At 41.0% G+C, this 17086-nt stretch overlaps 1 protein-coding gene across 1 annotated transcript; it reads left to right on the forward strand.

Annotated features, from left to right (window-relative positions):
• Positions 1 to 2500: 2500 nt before the first annotated feature.
• stx17 (syntaxin 17) lies at positions 2501 to 16451 on the forward strand. The gene is made up of 7 exons (XM_030750814.1): positions 2501 to 2657; positions 5725 to 5933; positions 6039 to 6104; positions 10421 to 10747; positions 11402 to 11452; positions 13361 to 13447; positions 15595 to 16451. The coding sequence occupies exons 2-7, from the start codon at positions 5811 to 5813 to the stop codon at positions 15835 to 15837; spliced, it is 897 nt and encodes a 298-aa protein (XP_030606674.1). The 5' UTR covers positions 2501 to 2657; positions 5725 to 5810; the 3' UTR covers positions 15838 to 16451.
• The last annotated feature ends 635 nt before the right edge of the window (positions 16452 to 17086 follow it).

The following is a 17086-nucleotide window of genomic DNA, read 5'->3' on the forward strand; positions in this document are numbered from 1 at the left end:
GTGGTGTCAAAACCGAGTAAGTGTTAATACTCCTCCTATGAGTGAGTTACATGTAAAATAACGTGACATGAAGCAGGGAGCATGAAGAGCAAAAAGTGCACACACGCGCGTGCACAGTGAGCTGTCACTCTCCATGCCGATCGATCAGTGCTGACAGATAGCAGATACCCAGAGTCTTAATTAGAGGTCCCAGTAGAACATACAAACACACAAATACTTATGCATGCACACACACATACACTCATACATTCAAAGCATGTATACTTCTGGCTCTCGATTTGTGACTTCTCCTCATAAAGTCATATAATCAACAGCAAATAGGTTTCCGTGTATGTGTGGAGAGGAACATGCAGGATTACAAGCATTTACAGAAGAGTGCAGGGAAATTAAAAGCACAGCTATGTTTATTTAGCTGTTTCAGGGTGACATCTCTGCTTTTTGTGCACACTGGCTCATTGCCACAATGTCCTGGCCTATTGGAACACCTGCACAGGACAGAGCCATTGTTAATGTTATTAGTAACACCTGTGCTTTCCTACCATGACTTGTCACAATGTCTGCGGTGGAAAAAAACAAAAAAAAAAAAAAACCACCCTATATCCACTGAGGCATCAGGATGTGCTAATCACACCTGCCATACAAAAAAAAAAAAAAGTTAAGATTCAGGCAGTAAGAAGTGAATGAAGCTCCCTGCTGGCTTCTTCTCCTGCTAACAAACTTCCCGGATTAGACTGAAACAAATGGCACCTGAGTCCTCCTGGGCCCAGAACTTCACGGTGGTGAATCAAATCACTGATTCCTGAGTATTTGCCATGACTATAATCTACATGCACTTAAACCTATACTCATGCCAACCTTAAACAAAGTCTTTACCTTGAACCTGAATGATTTACATCAGGGGTCTCCAAACTTGCGCCCCCGCCCACTTCCGGTCCGCGAATTGATGTCAACAATAACATACAGTTTGGCCCTTTAAGTTACTTTTTTGACATTTCGCTTAACCCTCTTAATTGGAGGGGAAGGCGAAATGTCAAAAAAGTAACTTAAAGGGCCAAACTGTATGTTATTTTTGACATCAATTCGCGGACCGGAAGTAGGCGGGGCCGGATGCGGCCCGCGGGCCGCAAGTTTGCAGACCCCTGATTTACATGATAGTGTAACATCATGTAAATGACATCCTTTTTCTTTGTCAACAGATTGATGTGCCCACATTAAGGGCACTACTTACACACGCCCAGACACCTCCTTCATTGTCTCAGTCTCCACAAACATAGAGACAGAAACATTTTTGATGATGATTTGCTATTTAGACTGTCAGCTCTGTTCCTCCCCCTCAGTCTGCAAGTCTGGGAGTCCCCTGAAAGTGGACAGACACACTTGCACAAACACAAGCAAACACACACTCATACATGAGCACACACACTAACAACATGTGTACAGCATCAGGGGAAATCCCCTGTAGCTGGGGACTGTGTACTGTGGCCCTTCGCATTGGAGCATCCGCTGAGGGAAGAGTGTGTGGGGGGTTGGCCTAAATGTCAAAGGTAAAAGGTGCTGAAGAAGAGAAGTGGAAACATGCAATAGACCCACTCACGCTGGCTGATCTCAGAGTAGAGGAGGGGGAACCCCAGTCTTTCTTCCAAACGCAAGACAGACCAAAATATCACACCTAATGTTTCCTTCCACAGGATTGGTGCTGTTTATACATGCAGCCAACTGTGAAAATCTGTGTGGAAGACATGCAAACATGACAAAATTAATAATCTCACATAATTTCTTTGTTAAGGGGCATTTCTAACTTGCATCTATTTATTTATTTATAGTATGTTTACATTATTCTCAGTGTCTGGCTATCACAAAAACAAACAAACAAAAAAAAAACCTGTGACACATTTTTTAAATGTCATACATTTTCACTTTCATGAGTGCATTTTACAAAACAGTATGACCACATAGCAGGGCTGAAGCCAGCAGCTTGGAAATTACTAAGCTGTGAAGTCCAAACACCCAGAGCAAAATGTTAAGTAGCCGCAAAAAAAAAAAAAGAAAAAAATCTGTTAATTTAGCTGGGTAGTTTTAATGTTATGTCATAGTCTATCTTTATGCTTAGTCTACCCAGCATTTTGTTTAATGTAATTACACTTCTCAGATATATGTAGATTGTAGAATGTAGATTTTTTTTCCTCTCTTTTTTTGAGTAGAATAGCACATGATGAATTTTTGATGGCCATGACAGCAGAAGTTGGTGGCCACTGCATTTTTAAATTATTAATGTAAGACGTTGCATGCGCAAAAGCCTTTTGAAGCGAAGAAAAAACATTTTTTTCCCGAAGCAATAAAATGTGATCGATGGGAGAAATGAACACTGCCGTCAGCGGTAGCATTATTTTAGAAACATCTCAATGATCTGCTGTCAGGACAGGCATCACGGGACACTGACATGAGGAACACTGTGTTCTGCGGCTACTGATTGTGGTCGGAAACTATTCGTGGACGTACTGGGAAATGTTTATAAACAACCTGCTGTCTCAAACAGTGACGACTTGTTGTCAGCAGCTACCAAAAGTAGCTAAACGTTAAGTTTCTTTTTAACAACATGGAGTCTCGCAGTAGTCATTAGCGAACATAAATGACATTGTCAAGTTGTGTTTTTACTGGTAAGTGTCGCTGTGTGTCCTGTGAGTGTGTGTTTTCAGCGGCAGACTGATGCCTCCCTGTATCCGGGTGAAGTTATTGAATTAGCGAATAACTCCGTCTGAGAAATTTTCTACCCCTCACAAAACCCTTAGCGTCCTCGCCTGTTAGCCAGGGAAGCTGGTGGGTCAATTTAGCGTTACCTGCTGAGCCAGCCTGCTGTTATTAAGCAAACTGAGTGATTTCACTTTCTGTTCAGGACACAGTTCGTGCGACGTGTCCTGACTTCTCCCCGAAACATCACCTCAAACTAGGAACAGAGGAAGGCGTTATCAACCTGTTTACGTCTTCCGGAGTTAACTGTTGTTATCTCTGGAACATTAAACAACCACAAGTAAAATTACATGGTGCATTTTTTTTCTTTTTATTTTCTTTATTGGTATGAGCTGCTAATATCAAAGATATTACTGTGCAAAAGTCTTTAGCTACACCTCATTTGGGGAGGCCAGTATACCGATGGCGTTACCTTGTGTGTTTGGGGTCATTGTCATGCTGACAGCTGAGCGGCCTGTGGTTTTTCTGTGTTCATCATTACACCAGTTTTGACAAGATCTCTAACACCACCCTCCACCGTGTTTCACAGGTGTCTTCAGACACTCTGTTGTACCTCCTGACCTCCTTCGTACATATTGACCATTTGAATCAAAAAATTCAAATTTGTATTTATCACTCCGTGACTACAGCAAACTGATTTGGCATACCTCAGCTTTTTCTCCCTGTTTCCCGGCCTTAAGAATGGCTTCTTGACAGCCACTCTTCCACTGAGACCATTTCTGATGAGGCTTCAGTGAACAGTAGATGGATTTGCTAATGTTTCTCTCAGGTCCTGCTTTTTTCCCCCTGTTTTTTGTGGACATGACTTTCAGATACTGTTGATCTGCTGTTTTTTTTTTGTTTTTTTGTAAAGTTCTGTTACTTCTTTTATCCTCCGCTTGTTCAGTTTCCTCACTCAAGCACACACTGCACACCATGCTGAGATAGCTATCAGCTCTTTGAGAATCACATTGTTGGTGCAAATATATTATTTTATGCCTGTCAAACTGTGTTATCTTTGGTATTTTTCATAGATTTAACTAAAGAATGGGGAACAAACTATATGTTTTTGAAACAGGCTACTAGTAACAAAAGTGTCAAAAGATACTATTTAAAGTTTATTCTTTGCTAGGTTGTCTGTTATTTGTAGACACAACACTGGTTAATCCCTTCAGTTAGGTGCTTTTTTTAAATGCTTGAATGATTCATAGGTCAGTGTTAAATGGTTTAACAAGAAAACATTCCTCTGTAAACAGTCAGGTACAAGGACTGCACCAAAAATGAGTGAAAAAGCAGCACCAAAAATGAGTGAAAAAGCAGCCAATGTCCAAAGAGAAACTTTAAAGAAGAACGAAAGAAAGTCTGGCTCCTTGGAAGCAAAATATACAGAAATGAGGGGGTGGCTTGAAACTTGTGCACAGTACTGTACAGTAACCATCACTGACTCAACAGTACAGATGTATCATGAACCACTATTATGAACACCTACAGCACAGTGTTAGTACAAGGATTGCAGATTGTTTTCACAGTTTAGTCTTCAGAAATTGTGAAAACAGTTCTGTCAGTCTAGTTACCCCCCACCCCCAACCCAAAAAAGCCCAAACTGATGTCTTCAAATGATTGAAAAAGGGTTGCAACTGTATCAAGCATCAATATTGGCCAGTATCAGCAAGTAAGATTATATTTAAAAGCACTGAGTCCCCATCATATGTATTTGTGTGTCACATCAGTTTTGACTGGCTAAAGAAAGCCTTTTGAAAGGTTCATTTATTTATTTGAATTTTTGTTGTTCTGATACAAATGGGGAATAGATGTCACAAATACAATTTGTTTTCCGGTTTGACATCATCAGTCTCTCACATCGCTGTGGAAGAATTTTGGCCCACTCTTCTTTACAGCGTTGTTTTTATTCATTAAGGGGGTTTTTTGTTTTTTGTTTTTTTTGTTTTTTTTTTCCTCTCTTACGGTCCTGCTGCAGCATTTCAGCCAGATTGAGGTCTGAACTTTAACTTGGTCATTGCAGCACCTTGGTTCTTTTCTCTTTCAGCCATTGTGTTATAGATTTGCTGCTGTGTTTGGGATCATTGTCTTGCTGCATAACCAAGTTAAAGCCAAGCATCTTCTGTCAGATGGCCTCACATTTGACTTAGAATACTTTGGTATACAGAGAGGTTCATGGTCAACTTAATGACAATAAGATACCCAGGTCCTGTGGCTGCAAAACAAGCCCAAATCATCACCGCTCCACCACATTGCTTGATAGTTGGTTTGAGGTGTTTGTGCTGATATGCTGTTTGATTTTCACCAAACATGCTGCTGTGTATTATGACAAAACATCTCCACTTTGGTCTCATTCGTCCAAAGCACACTGTTCTAGATATCTTATGGTGTGTTCAGATACAGCTTTGAAAACCTAAGTCATGCTGCCCTTTTATTTTTTTTTAAGAGAGAAGAGACTTCCTCCTGGCAACCCTTCTAAACAAGCCATACTTCTTCAGTCTTTTTCTAATTGCACTGTCATGAACTTACTTAGTTTTTCACAACTGTATTTACTGTCTTTATCTTTTGAGCTTTTTCAGCAGTTACAGAAGAGTAACTTTAACAACTGTTCCAGATATTTTATAATTAATTGGATGATTGGACTTTTTTTTTTCTTTTTTTTAAGGTTATTATTAATGAGTCTGAATGGCTTCTACATTGCTCTGTTGTCATAAACAAGTGACGATGTTAATTACTTGAAAAGTTAACTATTTGGCCTACAACAATTTGGCATGCAAAAAAGAATAATAACGTAATGAGACAGCAGCTTTTATGCCACCTCAATGCAAGTAATGGTCTTAGGCTGGCCACCCGTGTGAAAACTGTCTGGTTACGCCACTGGATGCTGGCAAAAAAAGGATTCTTTTATCTTTTGAGGTGGCAGTTTTAAATGCAGACTTGTGTGTGTCACTGAGTTTATTTATTTGATATATTAAAATACTCTGCTGGTATTTACAGTATCTGTGGGCGCAGTGAGATAAAGCTGAGCAGGTGCCTTGTCAAAGTTACGCAGTAGTGTTGGCTGTGGGCAGTCAGCAGGACACATGGCAGAGGAAGGCAACAAGTTGACACTGAGGCGCCTGGAGGCACCAATCCACAAGTTCATTAAAGTGGCTCTGCCCACAGACCTGGAGAGACTGCAGAAACACCACAACAACATACTGAAGGTGACGGCTCAAATCTGGCTGCACACAAGATCACAACCTCACTTTCAAACTCTTACTTCCAGCCTTCAGATAAATAACTGCTAGCTTCTACTTTCATGTTCACAGTACCAGCATACACAGCAATGGGACCGCCTTCATCAGGAGCATATTAATGCCAGCAGAACTGTTCAGGTAAGACGTGAAGTAAACAGAAATAGCAGAGGTGTGTGTGTGTGTGTGTGTGTGTGTGTGTGTGTGTGTGTGTGTGTGTGTGTGTGTGTGTGTGTGTGTTTCGTGATTGTGAGGATTGTTTGAGGATGACATGACTCACTTTCTCTTGAAATTCCTGAACAGGCATGACTCTGTATTGTGTATTTTTTGTCTCAAAACCCCGTGACCTCCTAAATTTGGGATGTGGACATTTCCTGATTTGTGCCTGTCTGATCTTCAAACTCAAACAATATAAGTAAAGACCCGTAACAGGGCAGCAACTGGTGTCTTTATCCAGTTGAGTACAGGCAGTGTTTGTTGTGATGGCTGCGTGAAGGAGGACCGTGTCAGTCATTGTTGCCAAGCCTTTTTGAAATAATCTCTGACTCAAACAGATGCCTTTTGAAGCATGCCAATGCAATAAAGTGAATGCCAATTTTGTGTGGAATAACAGTCAGTAAGCAACAGAAAAACAAACCGCAGCAGCTTCACAAAGAAAAACACAAGGTCCATCTATTTGGTGTTCCCCAAGCTTTCAGCCACACCTTTTGGTTTTCCTTAGCATCGTCATGATGGAGATGGTTTGACCATGACGGATCTAATAGCAGAAACCACCTTTGAGACAAGTCACAGTCTCCTACCTTTATCACCATCTAACCTGCATGATAACAACAAAATTTGCTCCTGTCTATTCAGCTGGAATTAACAGCTAAATAAAATAGTGAAGGAACATGGGAACATTTACTCTTTACATTATGTATGCAGAGTATTATGTCTAGAAATCTACTTTAAAAATCAGGACAAGAAAAGAGCTGCTACTAAACCTAGAAACCATATTTTTTTGTGTGTTTTGTGTGTGTGCACATGTGTACTTGTTCAGGTAGTGAGTGTGAAATGCCTCAGGGGATGTTGTTGCCTAGAAGCCACCATGTCTCTGAAGGTGAAATAACTCCAAACAGGCACACAACTATCCTCTCACCATTACCCCACGAACCCTCAGGGGTGCACACAGAGTGCTTTCCCATGTCCTTATGGTGTAAATCCTGAGGAGGAGTTTGTCTGCCCTGCTTTAGATGTTTGCCTGTGCTTAATGTCCAAAGGAAGACAGATAAATAGGTTGGATTTTGTCGTTCTTAGTACATTTTTAACTATTAACACTGCCTGTTTATGTTCATTTCTTTTTACCTATCTGGAAAGACAGACTGCAGTCCCTCCGCCTACCCTAACGTGTACTCCAGCTAACCTAGCGGCAAGCTAAACCCCAAGAGAAGGTCGCAGACAGACACAGTAGCCCCGCTTTTACCACAGGAGCCACTGCAAACACTTTGAGTCAGGGGAGCTGAGTCCATACTGTTTTTATTTGTGGTGTCTGTGTTTGAACTACATAATGTCACAGTTAGTTTGCAGGCCGAAAGGCACCCGACCTGACTGTCTCTGTGTTATTCAGTGTTTTCACTTCTGTGCACATGAACAAGGGTATGGACATATGCTTATTCATGTCATGTAGTTAACAGAATGTGTTATTGGCAGCACATTGACCCCCCTGAACTCAGGTCATGCTGCTGCCTGGAGGGCTGATGGCTGGGATCTAATCCTCCTGTCACCCTCAGGGCAGTTCTTGTGTTCCCCAACCTCATATCTAAACCTTATTAAGCCCCCACTAAAACACATGCGCATGTACAGCATTGTGCAAAAGTCTTGACCACCCTACATTTCTTTATATTCTGCTAGGGAAATGGTAAGTAGGTGCAGCAATTTGTGTGTCCAATGTGTCCAAGCATATATAGAAATACAGAATATAGGGCAAAAAGAGTTTGTACAATCATAACAAGCTTGAAAGTCAATATTTGGTATGACCACCTTTATTCAACACAGCCTGAACCCTTCTGCAAGTTTTCTTGTAATTTCTTTAAGTAGTCTTCAGGAATAGTTCTCCAGGCTTTTAGAAGGACATTCAAAGCTCTTATTTGGATGTTGGCTGCCTTTTCTTCCTTTCTCTGATCCCACACTGCTTCAGTAATGTTGTGATCCGGGCACTGGGGAGGCCATTCCATGACTGATAGTGTTCCATTGTGTGTTTTTCTATCCAGGTATGTTTTTACTGCAGTGTGTTTGGGATCATTGTCATGCTGAAAAATGAAGATGTTATCAATCTTTTCAGATGGGATTGCATGGTGGATCGAAATATGATGGTACTTTTCTGCCTTATCATTACCTAAATTTTGACAAGATCCCCAACACCATCAGCTAAAACGCAGCCCCAAACCATGACAGAGCCTTCACCGTGTTTTACAGGTGGCTGTAGACATTCACTGTTGGACCTCTGTCCTGATCTCCTCCGTATATACTGACAACAATTTTAACAAAAAAATTTCACATTTGGGTTCAACACTCCATCAGACCTGTTGCCATTGATTTTTCAGTACAGTTTTTGTGTAATGTGGCATACGTCAGCTTTTTCTCCCCGTTTCCCTTCCTTAAAAATGAACTCGACAGCCACCACTGAGACTGTTTCTGATGAGATGTCAATGAACAGTAAATGGTTCAACTGAAGGATCAGATGCATTTGGCAGGTCCTATGTCAGGTCTTTGCTTCACTTTCATGTACTGTTCATCTGCTGTATACAGTTTTTTAGGTCTGTCACTTCTTCTTTTGTCCTCCACTTGTCCAGTTTCCTCAACATTTTTTAAAGAAGTGCCAAGTTTTTGACTCTCTTTGTGAATCATCATGATGTTGGTGCAAAAATCTTATTTTATGCTTGTCAAACTGTGTTATCTTTGGCATTTTTCATAGATTCAAATAAAGAAAGGGGAACAAACAAATGTGTTTTTGTGACAGGCCACTAGTAAGTGCGTAAGGATACAATTTAAAACTGGTTCTTTGCTAAGTTGCTTATGTGTCAACACAACTTTGGCTTGTCCCTTGAGTTAGGCACCTTTTTTATGCTTGAATGATTCATAGGTCAGTGTTAAGTGACTTAACAAACCAAAAAAATCCTCTGAAAATGGTCAGATACGAGGACTGGACTGTAAATTAGTGAAAAAGCAGTAAATGTTCATAGAAAAAAATTGACCTTCAGAAAGCCTGGAGAATTTTGCTCAAGACCACTTTAAAAATGACAATCTGGCTTCTTGGGAGGAAATTCTAAAGAAATGAGGATTGGCTCAAGACCTTCCTGCAGTTCGCATCATTTGAACAGTATTCCAGACTGAATCTGACGACGTGATCAGCTGGCTAAATGAGCAAGAATACTTGTTTTCCCCTTTAATTCAAGAAATGTTGTGTAAAGTAAAAATCATTTAGACATTGTTGTCTGTTCTATAAATTGTTTACATGTTATCAGGGAGAATTGGTTTCAGCGATAAAACTGTGTGGCCTTTGAGTGACAGTTCACTCCAAAAATCAAGTATGTGTTTCCTCCTCACTTGGATCATCAAGACTGTTTTGACTGTGAGTTTAATATAATGAAGTACGAGGCACCCACCTTGCGTCGCTCAAAGCACCAAAAAAAAAATTGAAATTGAAAATCTCACCAGCTACGTGTCTCTTTCCAGAAATCATGACCTGTTTGCTCAGAAAAATCCACAGAGTGAGCAGTTTCATGTTAGAACCATTTACATTTTTACTGAACTACACCTGCCAGCCGTATCACAGTGCATCTACCCGTGATGAGATGCTCATGCTCTCGAAAGCGTGACAGGATGTAATGTAAACATTAAGGCCCCCCCCCCCCCCATCGGCTGAGCTATAATGTCAGGTAGCTGTGAGCTTCCTTTGTTTGGCAGATGTAGACAGTAGAAAGAAAATGGAAACTGCTCAAAAGAAGTTTGTGGATTTTTTTTTTTTAAATGACTTGGTCATGTATTCTGGAATGTATTTGCTAACAAATTTTTCAAATTATTGTTAATATTTTTTTTCTTTGGGGGGCGGGGGGGGGGGGGGGGGGGTGCTTTGAGCACCACAAGGTGAGTGCCAAACTTCACAACATCAAAACCATCTATATGGCTGGATTGTCCTAAGTGCCAAAGGGATGTCCCATTGATATATCCATACAGACTGGAGCAGGTTTTTTTGTGTCACTTCTTTCTGAGCTCATCTTTTTCTTGCCTGTTTGTGTTTTGGCAGTGACAGCTGTATTTAACCACAGGTTTCCTTGTCCTTCTGCCCGTCCACGTGTCCCTTTAAACAAGTGCTGTGCACATTCAGATATTCCACTCCTTATTTTTCTCTGCCCCTCTTAATCAAACATCACGGCCTTTCAGACTGAAAAATTTGCTTTTCTTCTGCGCCTCTGCAGCAGCTGAGAGCCAATATGAGAGAGATGGAGAAGCTCTGCGCTCGGGTCCGTGCTGAAGACGCCGCTGCTCTGGAAATGCTCATCAAGCCGGTCAGAGATAGGGCGTCAGCCGCTACGCAGGACTTCCTCTGTTTGCACTCTAACCCCGAGCCTCGGCCCGCTCCAACGACACCACCTGCCACTCAGCCATCCAGTTGTGCATCCAGTAGTTGCCACACTGATGACAATATGGGCGATGTTCCAGTATTTGGCAGGCAAAGTCAGCTCCAGCTTCCAGAAATCCCTCCTGATCAGAGTGCAGCTGAGTCCTGGGATAACCTGGAACAGGTATGCACATCTGGAACAAGCTTTATTCAGCCAATCGTAGTCAGATATGTTTTAATTGTAGTATGTACATGACAGTTTACAACTTATTCTTGGAAATATTTACAAATACCTTTTACTAATATTAAGCTTTAACTCTTTGTTGATTATGAAATTAAAAATCAACAATTTGCTGCTCATTTCTCAGTATTTGCAGTGTATTATTATTCAGGATCATAGCAAAATAACAAATCTATGCCTGAATTATGCTGATCCACAGTCGCCGCTATCAACTATCACAAAGTGTTGTATTCTGTGATTTGAGAAACTCCTTTTTAGTGTGTTGGTAGAGAAGGGTATCTAAGAGAGGAAGCATAGGATGAGGGACTTCTCGAACACTTCATGAACTCTCACATGGAAAAGGAGAACAGAAGGTGTTTTTCACAGGAGACTCAGTAAATAAACACAGGTGTTATCAATATTTTACAAGGACCCTGAAACTGACACAGCTAAATTAAAATCAATCATTAATTTGATTTCACATGTATGCCTTCCCTTCTGTGGCATGGAAAAGGCAAACGGCCCTTCATACCTGTTCCCGAAGACAATTTTGTAGCTGCAGATTTGCATGATAAGCACCTCAAGGAAATAAATACAATATTTGTTTTTCCCTCTCAGGATCTGAAGGAGCTGAGTGGTTTGGTGACGGAGTTTTCTCTGCTCGTCCATGTGAGTACAAATGCTCAGCTCTGCATTTCTTTATCTATATGTGTGCATAGCTACCCCTGTGAACAAAAACAATGTGACAGAGGTTGTGCGCCTCCAGGAGGTGGTGTGTATTTGACCTGTGTGCGTATGTGTGTGTGCGCTTGCGTTGCCTGGTAAGGCCCCACTGAGACAAGCTTACACAGAGCAGCTCAGGAGCAGTGCTGAGGCCCCAGAGGCCCCTCAGTGGAGGAGAGATTGAGAAGTAGATGAGTGAGAGAGAAAGAGAAAGCGAGGGGATTTGGGGGGAAGACGGCAGGTTTTCACAGGGGGGGGGGGGAGAAGGGGAAACAAGGGATACATCGGAGCAGGTGGAGAACAGACGGCTCAGATTATCACTCTTATCCTCAGGGAAGGAGGGAGAGAAGCAGTGAGGCTCAGCGAAGGCGAGATTAACAGTGAGAGGGGGCGAGTGAAGATGTAGCTAGGGTGAAAAAACAGAAAGAGGTACAGCGAGGGGGTGTGGCAGAAAGAGCATAGACATGTTGTGGCGTCTCAAGGGTGAAAGGAGCCGTTAGGGGAGTAATATTCCAGCGCTAAGCCACAGTGGAAATACTGAGTGAGTCTGAGTGTGTGGTTGTGTCTGTATACGCGTCATGTCAGTCTGTTCCAATGTTGGGGCGACTTTAGGCTTATCTCTCTGTTTGCTCTGTGTGTCTTTTAGGGCTTTCTGCTGAGGCATTAGCATTAAATTAGCTAAATTCCCATTATAATATTAGCAATAGCAGAGCTGTCTAATTGTTTTGGAATTACTGGTGGTAAATATTTTAAACTAACAGCTAAAGGGATCTTTTTAAATGTTCAACAAAGCTCATAAACCCAATCAGAACATGAACACATTACAGGAAAATACTTCAGATCTGTTGATTAATTTGATTAACAGATAATCAAATAATTGTTCTAGTCAATAGTCTTTCTTTTATGATTGCTGTTATCATATCTGGTTATATTAGGCTTTTATTAGAATAGTGAAAAAATGCACAAATGTCCCTAACAAACTTTAGAACACTAGGTGCTAGAGTTATAGCCTTTTTTGTTTTTAAAAAACAAAAGTGATAAATCGATCATGTTTTTAGCATCTTTAATGGGGACGTTATATCAACCGTTGCAATTTTAGTAGAAAAATAACAAGAGCTAAAGCATTTTTCACTTTTTCTTCCGGCCTTTTACTGGCTAAATGATTAGTAAAAACAAAGCTAACTTTGATTAATCAGAGCAATTATAATAATTGTTTGTTGCGGCCCGTGTTATCCTGATTCTCGGTGCAACTGCCACTTTTAAGCTAGAAAATACTGGTGCAGAAAATGAAAATGTGAAAATCTAAATGTCTGAAAGTCTGGGTTACAAGTTTAAAATCTCTAAAACTGTCACAAAATAACAGGAAGTTTTCATGTTGGTATGCGTAAGAGAAGCAATAAAAATTGAGGACTTTATTAGTCGGTGGGAGGAGGTGAGAAAGAAGGAAGGAAACTGTTTTGAGGAAGAAAGGGAGAGGAAGAAAAAATGCTCTGGTTGTTATTTGGTCACTGTGTCCATCCAGCCCTCACATGGAGAGAGACAGCTGCCACTCTGAATATTTCATGAGATCTACACAATGCCACACACTCACAGTATGACCCCACCCTCACTGAAATCTCCCTTGAATATACCTGCAGCCTCCATACACACCCCTTTCATGTTAACTTGGGCTGTGGAGCAGAATTTGGATAGGTTTAAAAAAAAAAAAAAAAAAAAAAAAATTGTACACAACAAGTGGTTGCTCTTACATGTGTGTGTGTGTGTGTGTGTGTGTCAGTGTCAGTGAATCTGCTTGCTACCATATGAGTGTGTGTTTATACATGTTTGTGTGTGTGTCTAACCCCTGTGCATCAGTCCCAGCAGGAGAAGATTGACAGCATAGAGGACAACGTCAACACAGCCGCTGCCAATGTGGAGGAGGGGACCAAGAGCCTGGGGAAGGTGTGTATTAGTAGTGTGTGTGTGTTTGTGCGCGCGGGTGGTGTTTGGGAGATGGGAAGATCGATGGCACTTTGCCTCCCAGCCATTCCACAGCGTTTGTCCCTATTGATCTGTTCGAATACGGAGGAAAGCTGCAATTAAGGAAATAGAGAGAAGTGGAGGGGAGAGAGGCAGGATAAGAGGGGTGACAAGAGACGGTCTATGTGTTTGCACATGTGTGTGTGTGTGTTTGTGCGTAGCATTAAGAAGAGGTTTAAGTGATTGTTTAATAGTTTTTCAGGAGCAGCATTGTCAGTTTAGCACGTCCTTACACCGCTCTGCACTGAGTGTAACTCAGAAGACGACTCAGTGCCCTTCACACATATTACACACTTGAAATGTCGAACGTTTTGTGTGTAATACCCAGAATGAATCACCTGTTTTTTTGGCAAACGACGACACACACCAGAGCACGACAAAAGTGAACAATCCTGCTTCTCAGTACAGATTTTTCTGACTTCACTTTTAGTTTGAGATAAAAGCTTGAATGTAAGAAGTCGTCTGCGTTGATCTTTCTTTTGATGGCACTGTGGAGTAATTAGACTGTAATTACAAACACTCACAGATGGCAATGACACAGTCACACCTGTAAATGCTAACGCAATTTAAAAAAAAACTGTCCTCTGTCATGGTTGTTGTTTCCTCTTTTGATTACCTCTAGTAGTCTGTGCTTACTTTTGAGTTTCCTGCTAGCACCAACATAAAATGGAGGTACTTTTCTTTTGTTGAGGTCAGTATAATGAAAAAATGTATTATACCAACCAATATTATACAACTCTTAACATTACTCATATCTAACATTGCTCAGTGGTCTGCAGACTAGCTCAGCTTAAACAAACGGTCAGAACAATGAAACTAGTCACATCCAGGTGTTGCCAACAAAAAATATTGTTTTCATCGTTTTCTTTTCTTTTTCAGTTAATTAATGAATCAATTTGTGGATGAAATTTTTAAAATTGTAAGAAAAATGCTATGAGATGATCCAGACCAGAGCCCAATGTTATCTTTAAATTTGTTTTAGCAGCATGATTAGGGATATTCAATTAACAGCAAACATATCATTTGAGAAGCAGAAATCAGTGTTTGGGATTTGTTTTCCTTAGTTGACTTGAAATGGTGAATCAACACAGCAAAATTTTCTGAGCTCTACACCGACATCTGCGCATAGAGACTGATTAGGGGAAAAAAAAAAACCTGGAGAGATATGACCAAAATACTCTGTGCGGCTATACTGTTAAAAGTATGGAACCACTGACCTTTTAACTATTTGAACTTTATTAATAAAGCATTCTTTGTAAATTGTTTCTTGAAAAAAAATGGACCAAAATAGAAACAAAATAAATGCTGGCCTCTCAGTAAGGTCACAGGTAGATGGGAGTGGGCACACATTATAGGAGGGGGGGGTGTGGAGAGATAAAGCAGATGAGAAGGACATCAGATGTTTTGACGTGTTTGAAAGCTTGTAATCTGTCATCAGGTCAAACGGCATTACACACAGACAGACTCATAGTCACGCAACACCCACACTTCCTCCACCCTCCACAACCTGTACCCAGAGTCCTTTTAACTCAGCTCAGATGAAATTAAAATTCCCTCAACTGCCACAGGGGTGGGGACAAGTGATGCCAGCTTTTGAACTAGATTAATTTAATGGTGAAGTGTTAATCAAGAGTGTGTGTGTGTGTGTGTATGTGTGTGTGTGTCTGTGCGTGCGTGAGGGAGGATGGTCAGGGAATCAGTCATTAATTGCCATCAGCAAAGAGCACCTTCCACTCTGTGTTATTACTGCTGTTATCATCACACAGGCTGCATCTCTCTGATTTTTTTCCTAAATGGAGATAATGAAAATGCTTTGATGCAGCTGTGGAAGTGACGGTTTACATTTACACGTGTGGGACTGTTTGTGTATGTTTTTTTTTTTTTAATTTCTTCCTCCTTCTGTGAGTTGATGTGTGATCATGAAAGACTCATCCAAATTCTATCGCTGACTGTCTTGAAGCCACAAAGTACTAATGCCACCAAAGGTGTGTGTGTGTGTGTGTGTGTGTGTGTGTGTGTGCATGTGCATTAAATTAAACTACATTTCTTTTTTTTTTTTGTCTCTCCAGGCGGTTGGCTATAAGTTGGCGGTGTTACCGGTTGCTGGGGCACTGCTGGGCGGTGTATTAGGAGGCCCACTTGGCCTGCTGGCTGGGTTCAAAGCTGCAGGGGTGGCTGCTGCTCTGGGAGGTGGCGCCCTGGGGTTTGCTGGTGGTAACATGGTCCAGAAACACCGCCAAGCCAAAGTGGATCTACATATGAAACAGCTTACAGCACCACCTGATGAACCAGAGGAAAGGAAGGACAAATGACCCACCAGCCCTGGCTATCCTTTGACCTCACTGACGGTCTTGTATTGACTGACAAACCAACACCTCTGTGGTTGTTGAGCTTTAAAGAGACCTGAATGTTGGGCGCTCGCATTAAGCATTGCCGTTACCAAGCACTGTGTAAAACAATTATGTAATAACAGCCTTAAGAGACATACACATTGATGTTCCAGGGTGAATTATCTTTCTGTGGGTATAATTTTATACACAATTTTTTTGTTTTTCTGTTCTTAACACAGCACCACAGTTATTTACACTAGATTTTTTTTTTTTGGTGTGTGTGTGTGTGTGTGTGTGTGTGTGGGGTTGACAGTTGAGCACACACCTCTTTACTAAAAACAATGTTTGGCACCAAAATCAAATTACTTGTCAGATCCTACCAATAACGTGAGCACAATTAATCCACGTTGCTTAGACTTATTTCTAGAGTGTTCCGGTTTACTGGTGGCTATGCCTCAGAGTTGTTTTATGCAGAAAGTAATGTGAACAGCTTTGTGTAATTTTAAGTGACAATGTTTTTATGATATTGATGCAGAAAAATTCCTGTCCATGTCACTTCAGGGACTGAAGTGACTAATTATTCTGCTGATGCCAAATAAAACGTTTCTTTTCAACACCAGTTTCTTTCATTGGATAAACAGAAAAAAATGACAAATTAATTTCAATGAATTTCAGAGAAAAGGCAACAGACAACATCCTGTAAAATGATTTTTAATTTACTTTCTTTTTTTTAAACTCTTCTTCTCCTCTGAGATGACAAGATTTAGAAATGGCATCACACTCCCCCCTGTTGGTCTGTATGTGGGCTGATATGTCATTATGCAGGTGTCTGTTGGCCTCTGTGGGAAGGGCAGGATGCGCAGTACAAACTTAGCAATGGCTCCCAGTATTCAAGAGCTCCATTTATTGGATTCTGAAGGATCTAGTACCAAAACCTTGTAGACATATAAAGACACAAAACCAGTTTAAAGAGAACTTGTATAAAGTGGCAGAATAAATTTCCACCATTCATCATGTGGGTTTCCCCCTCTCGTCTTTCGGCCTTTTCACTTTAGCATTGGGAAAGTCTTTTCTCCCCCTGCATGATGACACATTTAACGTATGACAGCAAAAATAACAGCCATCGAGTTAAAGGACAGCATTTCAAAAAGGCTTCTTTTCTTTTGACTCCCAGGAACATAACTCAGAGGTGTCACTGCCATACCAAGTCCATTAAAAGTACCCAGCCCAC

The sequence above is a fragment of the Archocentrus centrarchus genome, chromosome 16 (assembly GCF_007364275.1).
Source record: "Archocentrus centrarchus isolate MPI-CPG fArcCen1 chromosome 16, fArcCen1, whole genome shotgun sequence".
NCBI classification, from domain to species: domain Eukaryota; kingdom Metazoa; phylum Chordata; class Actinopteri; order Cichliformes; family Cichlidae; genus Archocentrus; species Archocentrus centrarchus.